Genomic DNA, 18564 nt, shown 5'->3' with positions numbered 1-18564 from the left:
ACTAATACTGAGATGACTATTAAACTGTATTATTTGAATTTCCTACCAACTAATATTTGCTTCAGAATTTATAAAGCACTTTCACATATTACATAATCCTCATAATTTTCTTGGGTAGATATTGCTCACTGTTTTCCCTCAGAAGATATAGTTTAAGCTCAACAAAGGCCACTCTGTAAATAACAGGGCCAAAACTCAAACTTATTCCTTTGACTTCCAAATTGTTCTTTCTCCTTGTCTGATTTAAAAAAAAAAAAAAAAAACTTTTATGCACTCTACTGCACTTGCTATTCATGTTATGTTTCTTATGAAATTATTATTTATCTCAATTTTAAGATAAAAAATACAGAAATTCAGAGTACTTAACTTGCCCAAAGTAAGTCAGCAGGTAGAATTGTAACATGTTTCCAAGTCTAATGGTAACAAACTTTATGTATTTTTCAATCAACTTTAAATGCTGAAGTATGGAAATATTACTACATCAATCTACTTTATTAAAATTTTAGGTAGGCCTATAGTAAGGATGGCACAAAGAATTTTTTATATTTTCTACCTTTTGCTTTTGGTATAATTCAGCTCCACACACAATACAGTAAAGGCCTAACTGGCAAGGCAGGTTACTTGGGTCCTTTTACAAGAGATAAAAGATATCAATGTTTGGAAGAATGTTAGTATTTAAATATAAATTTCATAAGACTAGTTTGTAAAAAAAGAAAATATATCAAGGCTGTATTTGATTCAAAAAAACGGGATCCCTGGGTGGCGCAGCGGTTTGACGCCTGCCTTTGGCCCAGGGCGCGATCCTGGAGACCCGGGATCGAGTCCCACGTTGGGCTCCCGGTGCGTGGAGCCTGCTTCTCCCTCTGCCTGTGTCTCTGCCTCTCTCTCTCTCACTGTGTGCCTATCATAAAAAAAAAAAAAAAACAAAAAAAAAACAATCAGTGTTTAATCTTTAAATATTTTAACTATATATGAACTGTATTTAAAAGATGATAGCATCTAACAGATTTAGATAAATGACATGCCAATTGTACAATTTAGTACTTTGTAACAGCAAAGAACCAAATGAAATATTTTACTTATTTATGTATTTATTTAAGGTTTTCCTTAGAGAGAGACACAGAGAGAGATCACAAGCAGGGTGGAAGGGTAGAGGGAGAAGCAGACTCCCCATTGAGCAGGGAGCCCAATGAGGGATTCGATCGCAGGACCCTTGGATCATGACTTGAGGTGAAGGCAGACACTTAACCGAGTCATCCCAGTGCCCTCAAATGAAACATTTTAATATTGAACTTAGTAAATATTGATGTAAAATAATTTTATGTAAAATGACAAAATTTGGGAGAAAACCGTAAGAGCACCAAAATCATATAAATTGCTTGAAAAAGGAAGACCGAGATAAAAAAATACAAATTTATTATTAAAAAAGCACTAGAGTAACTATCTGAGTATGTCTTGTTAAAAAATGTTCTTTTAAATGAGTATTTACCATTAGGTTTTCAAAGGTTAATTTCTAGGAATAGTTAAATTTCATGCAGCTTTTATTTTTCTTTCAATACATTGAAGCTTGTTTATTACAGAGTGGAATTTGGTATAAGATGGGTTGTTTTGGACCTTGTCCAAGAGTTTAGTTACTGAAAGCACTTCATTATAAGGTGGTTTCACCAATAAGGTGATCCACTGGCTCAGATCCCATGGATATTATAACAAGGCTCCATTGTAGAGTACAGGAAGCTGGGCAGCTAATGTTCTATCAAATGAAACCTTAAGAAACAAAATTCTTTTTTGGGGGTAGACATGAAAATCGTTTAAGCCTAGAGAATCATAAGCCTAGGTCATCTGTATAAATTTCCATTTCCTGAAGTGATGTTCTTTATTGTACATTTAATAGCTGCACATATACTTCATGTTATGGTTTTAGCTTAAGATATTCATTGTCTGATGCAGTCTTAATTTATTTTTTATTATGAAAAAGTCCAGTATTAATACTGCCTTTCTATTTATAAAAGATTGACTGCAATTGTCTCTGGAATAGATAGGAAACTACCAAGAATTCATAAAGTTTAAAATAAAATGTGTAGCTCATTGATAAATCTGATGTATGAGCAAGAATAATTGTGCAGTAATCAAACACAAAAAAATGCCATTAAATAACACAGTAACTAGTCTTTCAAATTATTTTACAACAGGCACTTTGATTTCATGAAATCTTATAAGCAATCCTAAAGAATTAAATATTTTGAATGTATTTTACTTTGGAAAATTATGACAGTCACTGCAAAAAATATGGAAAAGACTTTAAAAATTAATGAATACAAAGATCATAAGAATCAAAACAAAGACTTATGTGAACTTATAGTAGCAAATTAAAAGCCAAGTAATAATTAAGTGCATAGTAGCAGCATAGTAAGAACTGTCATTAGTTTCCAATACAATTATAAAAAGTTTTAAATGATTTATCTAAATTTCAAAAGTCAAAACATGAAACATCTACTCTTTACATTGTACTTTTCTTCCATTAATAAAGCCCCTTCTCCAACTGAAGTTTTCCTGGTTCCTGGTCAGTATGTTTTATATACTTTCAGATCGTAAATAAATTCAGTATAATTATTTCATATCCATTGAATGGGTAAGGCAAATAACCTGATAAACAATTTCTAGCTTATATATCTCCAAAGCCTTAACAAATAAACTAGCCAAATAATTTTTCCTTCCTATATGAATTCTTGTCAGTTTATCTATCTATCTATCTATCTATCTATCTATCTATCTATCTATCATCTATCATTTCCATCATCAGAGAACTCTTCACATAAAGCAGGGTTTACTTCAGATATGATTGATTTACTAGCTAATATTTGAGGGTTTGCCATGTGCCAAATACTCAATTTCACGTATTTTAGGGGTGCCTGAGTTGATTGGGTAGCCAACTCTTGATTTCAGCTTGGGTCATGGAAAGGAGCTCTGGATTGGGCTCCATGCACAGTGCAGAGTCTACTTGAGGATCTCTTGCTCTCGCCCTATGCCCTGACCCCGCTCACACTTTCTCTCAAATAAATAAAAATCTTTAAATGTTTCCACATGTTTTAACTTAGTCTCTGAGACATCTTTTAAAAGTACATTATTACTAATTAAAATGTTCTACCTCCTACTCCGTTTTAAAGGCTGGTGCTTGTTTTTTTTTTTAAATATTTATTTTAGAGGGGGGAGGGTAAAGGGAGAGAATCCCAAGACGACTTCCTGCTGAGCACAGAGGCCCACATCGGGCTGGATCTCTCCATGCTGAGATCATGACCTGAGCCAAAATCAGTCAGACACTTATCGGACTGACTCATCCAGGTGCCCCAAGGTTGGTACTTTAATATTTTCTTTAATTTTAAAGATTTTATTTATTTTAGGGAGAGAGAGAGTACATGGGCAGAGAGAAGCAGAGAGACAAGCAGACTTCATGTTGAGCCCAACATGGGGCTTAATACCATGACCCTGAAATCAAGAGTTGGATGTTTAACTGACTGAGCCATCCAGGTGCCCCATAAAGGCTGGTACTCTAATTCTTGCAATATTATCCTGGTCAAAGTTGTTATCTGAGGGGACCCTATACCTGTTTCAATAGTGAGGTCATTGCACAAAATTTCTGAAATACCTTTTGGAATCACTAAATGCTAGTGTTGCATTTCTACATGCATTCTTAGTTAATGGAAATTTTTAGCTTCAGAGAGAATTAGATTTTAGAGAGAATAAACTTGAGATTAAGTTGGGTGATACACCAAGGAATGACTAAAAAATAGAAGATAAAAATATCTTCTATTCTAGTGTTTGTAACTTATTACTCACTGATCAACTAAGAAAAATATATAATACTAGGGATCTAATACATCCTAATCTATAGATAACTCTTTAACTGGTAAGTTATCAATTTAAATTTCTTTGAACTATTGTCACAGTTCTAATATCCAATGCTATAGAAAAAAGCTGTAGTCAATCTAAACACTTTCAAAATAAAAGCAAATATATACAATATAATAATTCATTTATCCAAATGACTATATAAAATACTGGATTGCTGGGAATTTTGAGTTGTTGAAAAAATAAAACATATCCAAACTGACAACTCACAAAATTTCAATTCGAATCATCCACACAAAGCCTAAAAGTCCATCAAATAACAGATGTTTCTTAGAAAAACATGAGTGAATGTAATTTTCAAGAAATAATAACAGAGAAGGGCATCTTTTATAACCATTGTTGATCAGAAATATAGCTTCATTCACAAACACGTAAACAGAGTCAAAATTTACAGAAAATTAGTGAGCATAAGAGAACATTTTTCAGTTGCAGTTACATGTTAGGGTTTACTTATAAAATTTACATATGAAGTTTTCTATCCTAACAATTTCATAGTTATAGCTTTCATGCTAGAACATGTCACCTTTTTCCACAATGAAGCTAAATAATTAGAACTGCAAATCTGGAGTCATCATTTGGCATTTTGTAACTACATAATTTGCTTTAAATGTGCTTGATTTTGGTTTATCAAAAACAGAAAAATGTAAAGCAATATCAGTTAAAAATACATAGTTTTCTTCTTCATTCTTAATTACTTCTAAATAGGCAGTTTAATACAGGAATAAGCTTTTAAAAGAAAACTTTGATTTCTAAAATAAACTGATTTGAGGTGAATATATAAAACATGACTGAGGTATGACTGGATTAGACTGCTATTCATTTTTTATATATTAGTATGAAAACAAATGGATGAATAGGACTATAAAATACAAATATTTATGTGAAATTTAAAGTGCCTCAGGAAACTATGTATCTTTCAGATTAAGTATATAGGTAAAGAAAATTTGTTAGAAGAAAATATTTTGTATGGATCACTCTCAAAACTCAAAAACAACAAAACTTACATTCTAAACATAAAATAAGACTTAAAAACCTCTAATACCAAAGAATTAAAGTGAAAAATATTTTTAAAATAAAAAAACTATACCATTTATCCAATGAAGGAGTTGTCATTTAAAATAGAGTTTAATACAAGCATGACAACATATTTTTATAGTATTATAGTTAAGTATTATTATCTAACACCAGGAACACACCTTTATTTTTGGAAGGCAACTGATTAAAGTTCTTTATATCTGTTTCACAAGTTTTTCCTAGTTCCAATTCATTTATATGAGTTTTTTTTCATATTACTATCAATGTTATCAATTTTACTTTCTTTAATATGCATGAGTCTATTCAATGTTGTGACTGTGCAATCCTCAGCTTTCATTTCTTGGACTGAATCCACTCCCTTAATAGTTCTAATTTCAAAAAGATCTTCAACTAAAATACAATTTGAATGATCAACAAATCTATTGTCTCTATCACTTTCAACTAGTTCATTCTTTTCTTCATTTGTATCCGCAGGATCATAAAGCTCAGGTGAAAAATAGATAGATTCATCCTCTGCTTCTGTTTCAGAAGCTCTATGTGAAGTGGAAGATTTAGCTTCTTCACCAAGTAGAGACAATTCAATGTCTGGATCCACGGCTTCTTCACAGCAAAATAGTTGTTTGGAACAATTTCTTTTAAGAAGAGTAGAATCAATCTTTACTGATGAAATGACTTCTGATTGAGAGCATGATGCATTTAACATCGGAGATGAGGATTCACATTTATCAGTGAGTGGCAAAACTGTTTTATAACCCTCTTCTGTTTCTAAAGTGGAAATGCTAGAGGCACAGTCCTCTGGTGACCTGAACTTAGGTCCTGCAGTCAGAATTTCACCAGTAAAATAACGTTCCAAAGAATTAAAGTTAGACCAGCTAACTGGCTTTGTTTGTTTGTTGAAGATTGGGCTTGTGGATCTGGAAATCACATTTTTTTCTGCTTTGACTGCCTGGGCAAACTCTTCTGATAATACAGGATCATCTACGAATACAAAATTTAAAAGTGTTAATTTTCTGCTTCTAATATAGTAATTTTTGTTAAAAATACTGAAATAACTGTATAGGATCCTAATTTAAAGTCCACAACCAATAGCAGCAGGACTTCCATATTAGAATATAGAGAACAAAATGTGAACTCTGAAAGGAATCTTAGATCTCCAGTGATTCTGAGCCCAAGTTATAATGCTGTCTGGTAAACTATCAAATTCCACACCAGGGACCTCAGAAGTCAATGAAAAAAGGAGGGGTAAAAGGAATAGGAAGAGGGCTGAGTAACGGAGGAAACACACTATAAAACTCTGCCTTAAAAATTCACTAACCAAGGACTGGGAAAAACTGATCTAGATTAATTCCCTAAAGGAAACTGGCAACCACAAAGACTAAATTATTTGTTTAAAGTTATAAAACTGGTTAGTAATCAGACCCAAACTAGAACTTAGGTTTCCTGATTACCAGTCTAATGGCTTTGAATTCACTAGGACATTTACTTAAAAAAAAAAAACAAAACAAAAAAACCAAAAAAACCCCAACCCAACAGGTACAACAAAGTAAATATTTAATGCTTCATATATTAAATTGTCATATATTAGTTAAAACAATTAAAATAATATCCAATGATACAGATCACAGTTTGGCAAACTTTTTCTGTAACTGGCCAGACAGTATAGATTTTAGGCTTTCTGGATCATATTACTGGCATACCTTCCTGTTTTTTAAATTTTTTATAAATTCATTTTTTATTGGTGTTCAATTTGCCAACATATAGAATAACACCCAGTGCTCATCCCATCAAGTGCCCCCCTCCGTGCCCATCACCCAGTCACCCCCACCCTCCCACCCTGGCATACCTTCTTTATTGTACTTTGCAAATAATGTGTTTTTTACAAATTCAAAGTTTGTGGCAACCTTGCATCAAGCAAGCATAGAGGCAACAGTTTTTAAAAAGCATTTGCTCATTTCATGTCTCTGTATCACATTTTGGTAATTCTTGTAATATCTCAACCTTTTTCATTATTATATTTGTGTGGTCACCTGCGATCAGTGATCTTTGATGTTACTACTGTAACTATTTGGGGCACTATAAATCACAGCCACGTAAGATGGTGAAGTTGGTAGACAAATGTTTGTGTTCTGACTGCTTGACTGACCAGCTGTTCCTCCATTTTTTCCCCTTTCCTAAGGCCTCCCTATTTTCTGAGATATAACAATATTAAGATTAGGCCAATTAATAATCCTCCAATGGCCTCTAAGCATCCAAGTGAAAGGAAGAGTCACAAATCTCTCACTTTAAATCAAAAGCTAGAAACGATACAGTTAGTGAGAAAGACATGTTGAAACTAAGATAGATCAAGCAGTAATTCTGACTTTCAGGTTTTATTATTTAAGAAATACACTTTTGGGGGCACCTGGGTCGCACAGTCAGTTAAGTGTCTGACACTTTTTTCAACTCAGGTCATGATCTCAGGGTCATGAGATTAAGCACTGCATCCAGCTCTGTGCTCAGCATGAAGTCTGCTTGTGATTCTCCCTCTGCTTCTCCTGCTCGTGTTCTCTCTCTCTCTCTCTAAAATAAATAAATAAATCAAAAAAAAAAAAAAGGAAATACATTATACATTTTTATAAGGCAATAGCTGCCATAGATCGGGATTCCCTTGATGAATCTAGGCAAAAAAAGTTGAAAACCTTCTGGAGAGGATTCACCATGCTAAATGCCATTAAGAATATTCATGATTCATGGGAAGAGGTCAAAATATCAATATTAAGAGGAGTTTGGAAGGAGCTGGTTCCAACCCTCATGGATGACTTTGAGGGATTCAAGACTTCAGTGGAGATGTGGTAGAAATATCAAGAGAACTAGAATGAGAAGGGAAGCTTGAAAACGTGATTGAATTTCTGCCGTCTCATAATAAAACTTCAATGGAAGAGGAATTGCTTCTTACACATGAGCAGGAAGTGTTTTCTTTCTTTCTTTCTTTCTTTCTTTCTTTCTTTCTTTCTTTCTTTCTTTCTTTCTTTCTTTCCTTTCTTCCTTCCTTCTTCTTTCCTTCCTTCCTTCCTTCCTTCCTTTCCTTCCTTCCTTTCTTTCTTTCTTTCTTTCTTTCTTTCCTTCTTTCTTTCTTTCTTTTTCTTTTTCTTTTTTTTTCAGGAAGTGGTTTCTTGAGATGAAAGCTACTCCTAGTGAAGATGCTGTGAAAATTCTTGAAATGACTACAAAGAACTTAGAATATTACCTAAAGTTAGTTAATAAAGTAGCAACAGGGTTTGAGACGACTGACTCCAATTTTATTTTTTGTTTTGTTTTAAAGATTTTACTTATTTATTCATAAGAGACACACAGAGAGAGGCAGAGACACAGGCAGAGGGAGAAGCAGGCTCCATGCAGGGAGCCCACTGTGGACTCCATCCCAGGACTCCAGGATCATGCCCTGAGCTGAAGGCAGAGGTCCAACTACGGAGCCACGTAGGCGTCCCAGACTCCAATTTTGAAAGGAAGTTCTACTTTTAAGTAAAACAGTATCGCATGCTGTAGAGAAATCATTCATGAAAGGAAGAGTCAATTGATGTGGCAAACTTCAATGTGGTATTTTTTTTTTTTTAAGAAATTGCTGCAATCACCCCAGCCTTTGGCAAACACCACCCTGATCAGTTAGTAGCCATCAAAACTGAGGCATGACACTCCACCAGCAAAAAGATAATGACTTATTGAAAGCTCAGATGGCTAGTATTTTTTAGCAATAAAATATTTTTAAATTAAGGTATATACATTATTTTTAAAGACAGTGTTATTGTACACTTAAGAGATTGTAGTATAATGTAAATATAACTTTTATATGTACTGTGAAACCAAAAAATTCACTTGAATTGCTTTATTGTGATACTTGCTTTATCGTGGTGGTCTAGAACCAAACCCACAATATCTCTGAGGTACGTATGTACTCAATTATGCTGTTCCAGTACAAAACATACTATGACTAAACTCTGCTGTTGTGTACCATACGTAACTGAATAGACATGACTATGTTCCATTAGACGTGCTTTATGAAAACAGATGGCCAAATTTGGTCCATAAGCCATAGTTTGTCAATCCTTGACAGACTATTCTTGTGTGTGTGTGTGTGTGTATTCTTATATGTGTGTGTGTATATATATATGTATATTTTTTAAAGACCTATTTATTTATTTATTTATTTGAGAGAACGAGAGAGAGCCCACACAGTGGAGGAGGGGCAGGAGGAGAGGGAGAGAATCTCAAGCAGACTCCTTGCTGAGTGCAGAGCCCTATGTGGAGCTCAATCTCACAACTCTGAGATCATAACCTGAGCCCAAACCCCCAGAGTCTGATGCTTAATCAACTGAACCACCCAGATACTCCTCTATTTTTTACAATTATTTTTTTATCATTTAGTATAAATGACTCATATTTACCTAAACTAAGAAATTCATGTTTTTTACTTGAATACTGCTCTTGTATCTATAAATAGACCAATTTTTATTATAGCTTTTAGAAAAATATCTACCATTTGTACAGTATATTTTACTATGCTGTGATATTTATTCATGATATTCATGATATTCATATTATTAGATCTTTACAGCCCATCCTAAGAGATAGGTGTGTATAGATTCTTTTTTCTATTAAGACTCAAAAAAGTTACATGACTTGCTCAGGTCACACAGCTAGGTGGTGGCAAACCTTGTGAGTGGAGAACTACAAACTATGCTTAGATCTCTTGACAAAAGTTTGTTCCCATTCCAATACACCATATTATTTTATTATTTTATGGTAACACTTTCTATTTCAAACCGTGTTTTAAAAAATTAATCTATAGCACAATAAATATCATTTCACTGGATATAATGAAAGACTTCTCTATCAAATGTAAATAGGCAAAACTTTTCAAACCTTTTTCCTTTTTGGAGATGATGCCTCTTGGTAGAGGTGGACTTTCAGTTATTGTAAGACACTGTTGTTCTTGGACACGTATTTTTGCTTCACCTTTCCTAGGATTTTCTGGTATTAGAGGACTTGCTGCTTCTAAGTAAGTTAATGTATTGTCCTTCAAACAGGTCACTTCAAGTATAGACTCACTGTCTTGTGTAAACTTTCTGTCCTCTTTGGATACATTAATGACCTTTTGGTGCTTTCTGGAAAAATCAGACAAGGACTCCAGTGCACTTTCAAAGGTTGAATGGTGCTGAATCTGCTGCCGTATCCATTTGGAAAGTCCTAAGGAAAAAAGTAAACCCAAGGAAGAAACTGTAGTTATTTAGTTTCTTAAGCTATTATGTTTTGGGGCACCTGGGTGGCTCAGTGGTTGAGCATCTGCCTTTGGCTCACTCAAGTCATGATCCTGGGTCCTGCAATCAGGTCCAGCATTGGGGGGCTCTACACAGGAAGCCTACTTATCCCTCTGTCTATGTCTCTGCCTCTTTCTGTGTCTCTTATGAATAAATAAATAAAATCTTAAAAAATATGTATTAAGAAAACACTTAGATCATTTTTCTAATGAAGTAATCCACATGAATTTAGGGTATATAGAATGATTCTCAGTATTTTTCCTGCCTAAACATCTTCACATGTATACTCTGCTCATGTATCAGTAACATTTTTCTTTATGTGCAGTGATTATCAACTGGAGGGAGGGAAGAGGCAGAGGGGGAAATGTATTATTTGTCAGTTTAGGATAACTGGGGAAATAAGGCAAATTTAATTTCATCATAATTTTCCACAAATAATGCCTGCTCTTTAATTTTAAGGAAACTAAAAGTTGTAAACAACAATCAACAGTCTTCCATTCCAACTTTCTAACTTTGACTTCCTTCACAAAAATAAATTCAAGATTCCTTTTTTGTTGCTCTTCTCCCCCAATTCCAAATGTCTTAAACTATCCAGGGAATGAAAAGAATAACAATGTTATTAGGGACAAATCATGTCCTGTTTGTATATTTATTACATAATTCTTTTTTAATATATAAATAACCAAGTTATAAGGGATAGGATTTGACCTGTGACATGCGAGTAATGTATAAACTTGAACCACATAAAAGTATAAGTGTTTTGTTTAATTTCAGAACGAAATTCAAAATCAGACATTTGGATTTCTAAAAAATAAATATTCTCTGCTGGTTGGTATTACTAAAACTATCATCATCTTCTGAAGTAGTTTAAAAAGTCACTATGGTATTTTAAGTTAGAAGAAAAGTAAGACAGGGCTTCAAGTTTCAAGTTGTAATTCATTCATTTCAAATACATTCCCCTTTAGTATTTTTTTTTTAATGGAGCTTTTCTATATTTAATGCAAATCAAATGGAGTTCTATAGTTAATACAAACTGAATTTTTTTAAAAAAAGATTTTATTTATTTATTCATGAGAGACACAGAAAGAGGGAGAGACACAGGCAGAGGGAGAAGCAGACTCCTCACAGGGAACCTGATATGGAACTCGATCCCGGAATCACGACCTGAGCCAAAGACAGACACTCAACTGCTCAGCCACCCAGGCGTCCCTACAAGCTGAATTTAAACAAAGACTAGAAATCAAAAGGAATTTGTATGTTGTGCTATTACTGTCTCGATAAGAAGACTTCAAATTTTTATGAATCTCAGAAAAAATAAATAAAAACCATACAAAAATAATGAAAAATTCTTCATTTAAAATCTGTCAGGGATGCTTAGCTGGCTCAGTAAGTGGAGTATGCAACTCTTGATCTTGGGATTTTAAGTTCGAGCCTCACATTGGCTATACAGACTAAAAAAATACAATTTTTAAAAAAATCAAATTTGATCAGATAAAAATTTAACTTCAAGATTTTAAAATAAGAAAAACTTTTTTTCATATTTTGCATTTTTTAGTTGAAGTATAGTTGGCAAGAATAATATTTTAATTTTTAATTTTTTAATGATTTTATTTTTAAGTAATCTCCACATCCAACATGGGGGGCTCAAATTTACAATCCCAAGATCAAGAGTCACATGTTCTATCTACTGAGCCAGTCAGGTAGCCCTAGAAGCACATTTTAAATAAACATTTCCCTTAAAGTTCTTTATTTTTGTTAACTTGGAAAATAATTATAACAATTAAACAAGAAACTTTCTAAAATGGACAATTTTTAGTTATAAACTTCTTTCATGTTTGGAACTTTCTGTAATCAAAGAAAGCCTTTTTGGTGCAAAATGTCCATTTGCTTTTGAAAACACAAAGACTCTGAGCTCCATCTGCTGACTAAACATAAGCACTTAACATTTTTCTTTTAGTTATATCTGGACCTAAGCACAATGGCTTGCTTTACATGGAAAGGGCAGAAAAGACTAATAAAGCACTTGCTATTTTAAACCAGGTGGATACATTTTAATACCAAACCAAATATTAGGCTCTGGGATAGAAAACAAAGTCCATACCTACAGGTAGCTAATCTGAAAGAAACTTAAAATTCTGCATCTCTATCATTGTACGGTATGAACTTTTTAAGCTTTAAAGATAATACAGATGCAAGTATTCCTAACAGTTCTTTAATAACAGATGGATTCCTGGTATTGACTCTAAAGGGACTCTGACTACTGGATAGAAACTATAGGCACATAGTACTTGTTCATCTAAGTGGGCAAAAAATGACCATCTATTTCATCTTGAGACCCACATGGTGCTTTTTTTCTTTTAGAAAATACTAGTTCTGACTAACATAAACTGTAGAACAGCTGAAGCATATCTAAATAAACAATCAAACTTCAGTATATTCCATAATGAAAGAATAAGGAATTCTAAGCAGACAAAGGCGATTGCTTACATGCTTACATGTAAAAACTTATTTCCTGGAAAATTCATTTTTGTGAACAGCCTTTTTTTCCCCTTACAATGCTAAATACTCTGTTACTTAATTAAATCCTACATTCTATGAAACTGAAGGATCCTGATTAATACTATGTTAGTATCTAACCAGATTCTTCTACTTTTTTTTTTTTTATAAACACAAGCATTATTAAGGCTAGATTTCCCAACAATGTGAATTTTTCCAAGTTTGATTTAGTAAAACAAATTCTGTCCAAAATTTTTCTTTAAAACTAGTAGTTATCAAATGCCAAAGATCATTATTATTTCTTACTTTTTTTTCCATTTTTTTATTATTTTATTTTATTTTATTTATGACAGTCACAGACAGAGAGAGTGAGAGAGAGAGGCAGAGACACAAGCAGAGGGAGAAGCAGGCCCCATGCACCGGGAGCCCGACGTGGGACTCGATCCCGGGTCCCCAGGATCCCGCCCTGGGCCAAAGACAGGCGCTAAACCACTGCGCCACCCAGGGCTCCCTATTATTTCTTACTTTAAGCCCATCTGAGAATCTTACCAGATATATATCTACTGGGATTACTCCTGAAGCGATCATCCACTAGAATAAGAGCTCCCCAATCATTTTTGTGTCGAATACACCTATAAAAAGAAATAGGGAGAAAAATCAAACAAAAATAAACTTGAAAATAAAAACCAACAGGGTGCTTTGGTGGTGCAGTTGATTAAGCCTCTGGCTCTTCATTTTGTAACAGTTTGTGATCTCAGAATGGTGAGATTGAGCCCTGCACTGGGCTCCATACTTAGCAGGGAGTCTGCTTGAGAGTATTTCTCCCTCTCCCTGCCTTCCTACTTGTGCTCTCTTTCTAAAATAAATAAAGCTTTAAAAAAAAAGAAAAGCCAAATTTCTCATGGGACAGATAAAAGAATGAGAAAGTCAGTGATATATCAGTGGAATATTCCTTTAATCAAAGCTTTGCTATTATGAGCAAGGTTATAGAAATGGTTCAATATAATATACCAAAGTAGGTATATTAAAAAAACAATTGCCAACTATTGATGACTTATATTAAAAATGTTATATGCATTCTATTTTGAAAACCAAAATATTATTGAAAATATTTTCCAAAATCTTAGCCACACAGACTTTTTTTTTTTTTTTTAACCTTTGGTATCATATTAGTTGTAGATTTTATGTAAATGAACTTTGTTCTAGTTTAATGAGTTTTCATCATTAATGAATGTTTAATTTTGTAAAAAAGAAACCTCGGAAGTATCAATTGATATGATCATGTAGTTTTTCTTCTTTAGACTGTTAGCATGGTGAAGCACATTGGCAAAATTTCAAATAGAGGGCCAGACTTTCATTCCTTAGATAGTAACCACATGTTGTTATGGTGCATTATTCTTTTTACAGATTGTCATATTGGGTTTGCTAAAAAAATTTTTAATCTTAAAAATTATTCAAGGGCGCCTGGGTGGCTCAGTTGCTTAAGTGTCTGATTCCTGATTTCAACTCAGGTCATGATCTGAGGGTTCTGAGATTGAGCCCCCTGTCGAGTGGTGCCTTGGTGGAGAGTTAATGAGTATTAGGGTTGTTTCCACATTTTGATTGTTATGAATAATGCTGCTTTGAACATTTGGTACAAATTTTCATATGAATCCAACTAGGAGTGGAATTGGTAGATTGTACAGAATTCAATATTTAACTTTTTGAGGAACTACCACACTTTTTTTCTGAAGCACTTGCACAATTTTACATTCCTGCCAGCTTTGTGTGAGGTTTCCAATTTCTCCATACCCTCATCAACACTTATTATCCACTTTTTCATTATATGTTCTGTAGGAAATGTGAAGTATCATTTCACTGTGGTTTTGATTTGCAATTCCCTAATAACTAGTGATGCTGAGCATCCTTTCATGTGTATACTGGCCACTTGTATATCCCTTGGAGAAATGCCTATTCAAGTTATTAGCCCATTTTTGAATTGCATTATTTATCTTCTTATTGTTGAATTATAAAAGTTCTTTATATATTCTGGATGCTACACCCTTATCAGAAACACTTTTTGCAACTATTTTCTCCCATCTGTGAATATTTTCCATTTTTAGTAGCGTTCTTTGAAGAACAAAAGTTTTGACTTTGACAAAGCCCAACTTATCTATTTTTTTTTAGTTATGCTGCTGATGTCAGATTTAAGAAACCACTGCCTAATCCAAGGACAAAAGATTTACACCTCATTAGTCTTTGACCCATTTTGAATTAACTTTTATATATGGTGTGAGGAAGGGGACTAACTTCTTTCTTTTGCATATGGATAGCCAGTCATTCCAGCACCATCTGTTAAAAAGATTTTCTTTCCCCATTGAATTGTCTTGACACATTAAGGGGGGGTGGTGCTTAACGAATGGGAATTTATTTCTCACATTTCTTGAGGCTGGGAAGTGCAAGAAAGTGGTGTGAACTTATTAGTTCCCTGGTGAGGTTCTCCTCATGGCTTGCAGATGTCAGCCATCTCACTGTGTGAGGGTGAGAGGAGGGAGAGGAAGGGACATGCAAGTTCTCTGGTATCTCTTCTTCTAAGGGCACTAATCCCATCATGAGGGCCCGTGTGAATGACATCGTCTAAACCTAACTACCTTTCAAAGGCCTCATCTCCAAATAGCATTACATTGGGGATTAGGGCTTCAACATATGAATTTGAGGGGTGGGGGCACAATTCAGTCCATGGCAGAAAGTAGGAAAATTATATAGTATATGAGAATATACTAAGTATTAAGGAAAAAATAGAGAACAGGGAATGTTGGGGGCGCTACATTTTTAAATACAGTAATATTGAGCACCTGAAAAAACATCATTTGAACAGATCCTTCACAGGTAAGGAAATAGGCTGTGTATATATGTGGAAAGGAAGTTTTGTAGCAAAGAGAAATGCAAATGCAAAGACCTTGGTACAAGAGCTTATCTGACATAGTCAAGGAACAGCAAGGAGCATACTGTGGCCCCTGCTCTCCCTTTAGTTGTGTTGTTTGTTCTGTCAGTCTTCAGGTTGATTTCTGGGGTATGATTTGGTAGTTACATAGTTGTGTTCATGGGACAAGACAAGCCTAAGGTCCTCCTACTCCACCATCTTCTTCTCCCTCTGTCTTGGCACTTTTGTCAAAAATCAACTTACTGTAAATATTGGAGTTTCCTGGACCTTCAACTCTACTCCCTTGTTCTATATGTCTATATTATGCCAGTACAACACAGTCTCGATTATTGTAGCGCTGCATATGTTTGAAATTGAGAACCGCTCGTTCTCCAATTTTGTTCTATTTCTATATTTTTGTGACTAAAATGAGTTTCTTTCAATTTCCCTATGAATTTTAGGATCAGCTTTCTCAATTTCTACAAGAAATCCAGTGGGATTTTGGAACTGCACTAAATCTCTGTAGATTAATTAGGGGGAATATTGTTATTTTAAAAATAAGCCTTCCAATCCATCATCATGGAATTCTTTCTCATTTATTTAAAAATTTTTCAACAATATTTTGCAGATTTTGGTGTAAAGTCTGGCATTTCTTTTGTTAAAGTTACTCCTAAGCATCTTACTCTTTTGATGCTATTAGAGATGAAAAATTTTAAATTTATTTTTATTGAAATATAGTTGACACACAATTTCAGATTAGTTTCAGATCTTAACGTAGTGATTTAACAAACCTATATGTTATACTATGCTTATGACAAATGTAGCTATTATTTGTTACCATACAACAATATGTAAATAGAATTTCTTAATTTCTTTTTTGGATTGTTTATTCCCACTGTATATAAGGTGATTGATTTTTGTATACTGAATGTTATAACTTATTGCACTTGCTTATTAGCTCTAATAGTTATGTTTTATGGCTAAAAGAATTCTATTTGGAATACCATGTCATCTGCAAAGTTTAAAATAATTTTACTTCTTTTCAAATCCAACTACTTTTTTTTCTTTCTCTCGCTTCCTTCCTTTCTTTCTCTCTTTGCTTGCCTGCCTGCCTTCCTTTCTATCTTTTTTGCCTATTTGTCCTGTGTAAAAACTCTAATACAATACTGAATACAAGTGATGAGAGTGGACATCCTTATTTTATTTCCAAACAAAGGGGCAAACTTTCAGTCTTTCACTATTGAAATGTTAACTATAGGTTTGTCACAGATGCCCTTCTATTTCTACTGAGTGTTTTGTGATGAAAATATATTAGATACTGTCAAATGCTTTTCTTTCTTCTCTTAAGAAGATCTTGTGTTTTTTGTATTTTATTCCACCATATGGTATATTACATTGACTTTAGTTGGAGCAACAAAATTGGTTGGAGGTTGAACCAACCTTGCATTCCCAGGATAAAACCCATATGGTCAATGTGTATAATTTGTTAGTAAATTACTGGATTCAGCTTTCTATTTTCCATTAAGAATTTTTGCATCTACACCCATAAGAGATACTGTTGTGTAATTTTTTTTTCATGTGAGGGCTTTGACTTTGGTAACAGGCAATACTGGCCTCATGGAATATGTTGATACATGTTTGTCCTATTTTTCATAAGAGCTTGTAAAGGACTGGTGTTAATTCTTCAAGTATTTACTGAACTCATCAGTGACGCCATTTGGTCCTGAGCTTTTCTTTATGGGAAAATTTCTGATTACTAATTCTTTTATCTCTTTACTTTTATAGATCTATTCAGATCTTCTTGTTGTATCAGTTACAGTAGCTTATGTTTTTCTATGAATTTGTACATCACATCTAAGTGATGTAATTTGTTGTCATGGAATTGTTCAAGGCATTCTCTTATAAGGCTTTATATTTCTATGGGGTTGGTAGTCACATCCCCTCTTTCATTCCTAATTTTAGTAATTTAAATCCTTTCTGTATTTTCTCTTGGTTAGTCCAGTTAAAGGTTGTCAATTTTATCTTTTCAAAGAACCAACTTAAAAAAAAAAAAAAAAAAAGGTTAGCCCTGGTGGCCCCGCGGTTTAGTGCTGCCTTCAGCCCGGGGTGTGATCCTGGGGGCCCGGGATCGAGTCCCACATCGGGTTCCCCGCATGGAGCCTGCTTCTCCCTCTGCCTGTGTCTCTGTCTCTCTCTGTGTCTCTCATGAATAAATAAATAAAATCTTAAAAAAAAAAAACCCTTTTGTTATCATTTTTTTCTATTGGATTTTCTATTCTCTCTCTTTTTTATTTCCACTCTAATATCTATTATCCCTTTGATCTGCTCGCCTTGGGCTTAGCTTGCCCTTCTTTTCCTAATTCCTTAAGAAAGGAGGTTAGACTACTGATTTTAGATCTTTCTTTAAAAAGAAATAGGCATTTACAACTGTAAGTTTCTTAATGAGCAATGCTTTCATTGTATCCTCAAAATTTTGGTACACTGTGTTTTCATTTTCACTCATTGCAAGGTATTTTCTCGTTTCTTTCATATCTTCTTGGATCCAACGGTTAAAAATGTGTTCTTTAATTTCCACATGAGTTTCCCATTTTCTCTGCTATTCTTGATTTCTAGTTTCATTCCACTGAGATAAGAAAAGATACTTCCTATGATTTTAACCATTCAATTTATTGAAGACTTATTTTGTAGCCTATCTTGAAGAATATGCCCCATGCACCTTAGGAAGGTGGAGTGTAATAGATATGTTAGGTTTATAATTGTTGGGTTATAGTGTTCACGTCTCACATTTTTGATCGATTTACTTTCTAACCGTTCTATTATTGAAAGGGTAATAAAGTATCCAACTATTTAATTGTTGAACTGACAGTTTTTGCTACATATGATTTAGGGTCCTTTTGTTAGCTGCCTATCTGTGTATATGTTGCAAAGCTG

General features: G+C 33.8%; 1 protein-coding gene across 2 annotated transcripts in view; it reads right to left on the bottom strand.

The window, feature by feature from the left end:
* Positions 1-242: 242 nt before the first annotated feature.
* The window catches only part of BRIP1 (BRCA1 interacting helicase 1), a 184034-nt gene continuing 165712 nt past the window's right edge, over positions 243-18564 (bottom strand). Inside the window, exons 18-20 of one of the 2 annotated variants that reach the window (XM_025440646.3) lie at positions 13281-13363; positions 9841-10164; positions 243-5919 (exon numbers count right to left, since the gene is read on the bottom strand). In XM_025440646.3, coding sequence (XP_025296431.3) covers positions 5171-5919; positions 9841-10164; positions 13281-13363 — 1156 coding nt within the window. In that variant the 3' untranslated portion in view covers positions 243-5170. The remainder of the gene's footprint in view (positions 5920-9840; positions 10165-13280; positions 13364-18564) is intronic. The other variant, XM_049114156.1, reaches the window with a different exon arrangement.

This window comes from Canis lupus, chromosome 9, assembly GCF_003254725.2.
Source record: "Canis lupus dingo isolate Sandy chromosome 9, ASM325472v2, whole genome shotgun sequence".
In the NCBI taxonomy this organism is placed as follows: domain Eukaryota; kingdom Metazoa; phylum Chordata; class Mammalia; order Carnivora; family Canidae; genus Canis; species Canis lupus.
This window is presented reverse-complemented; position numbering and strand designations above follow the sequence as displayed.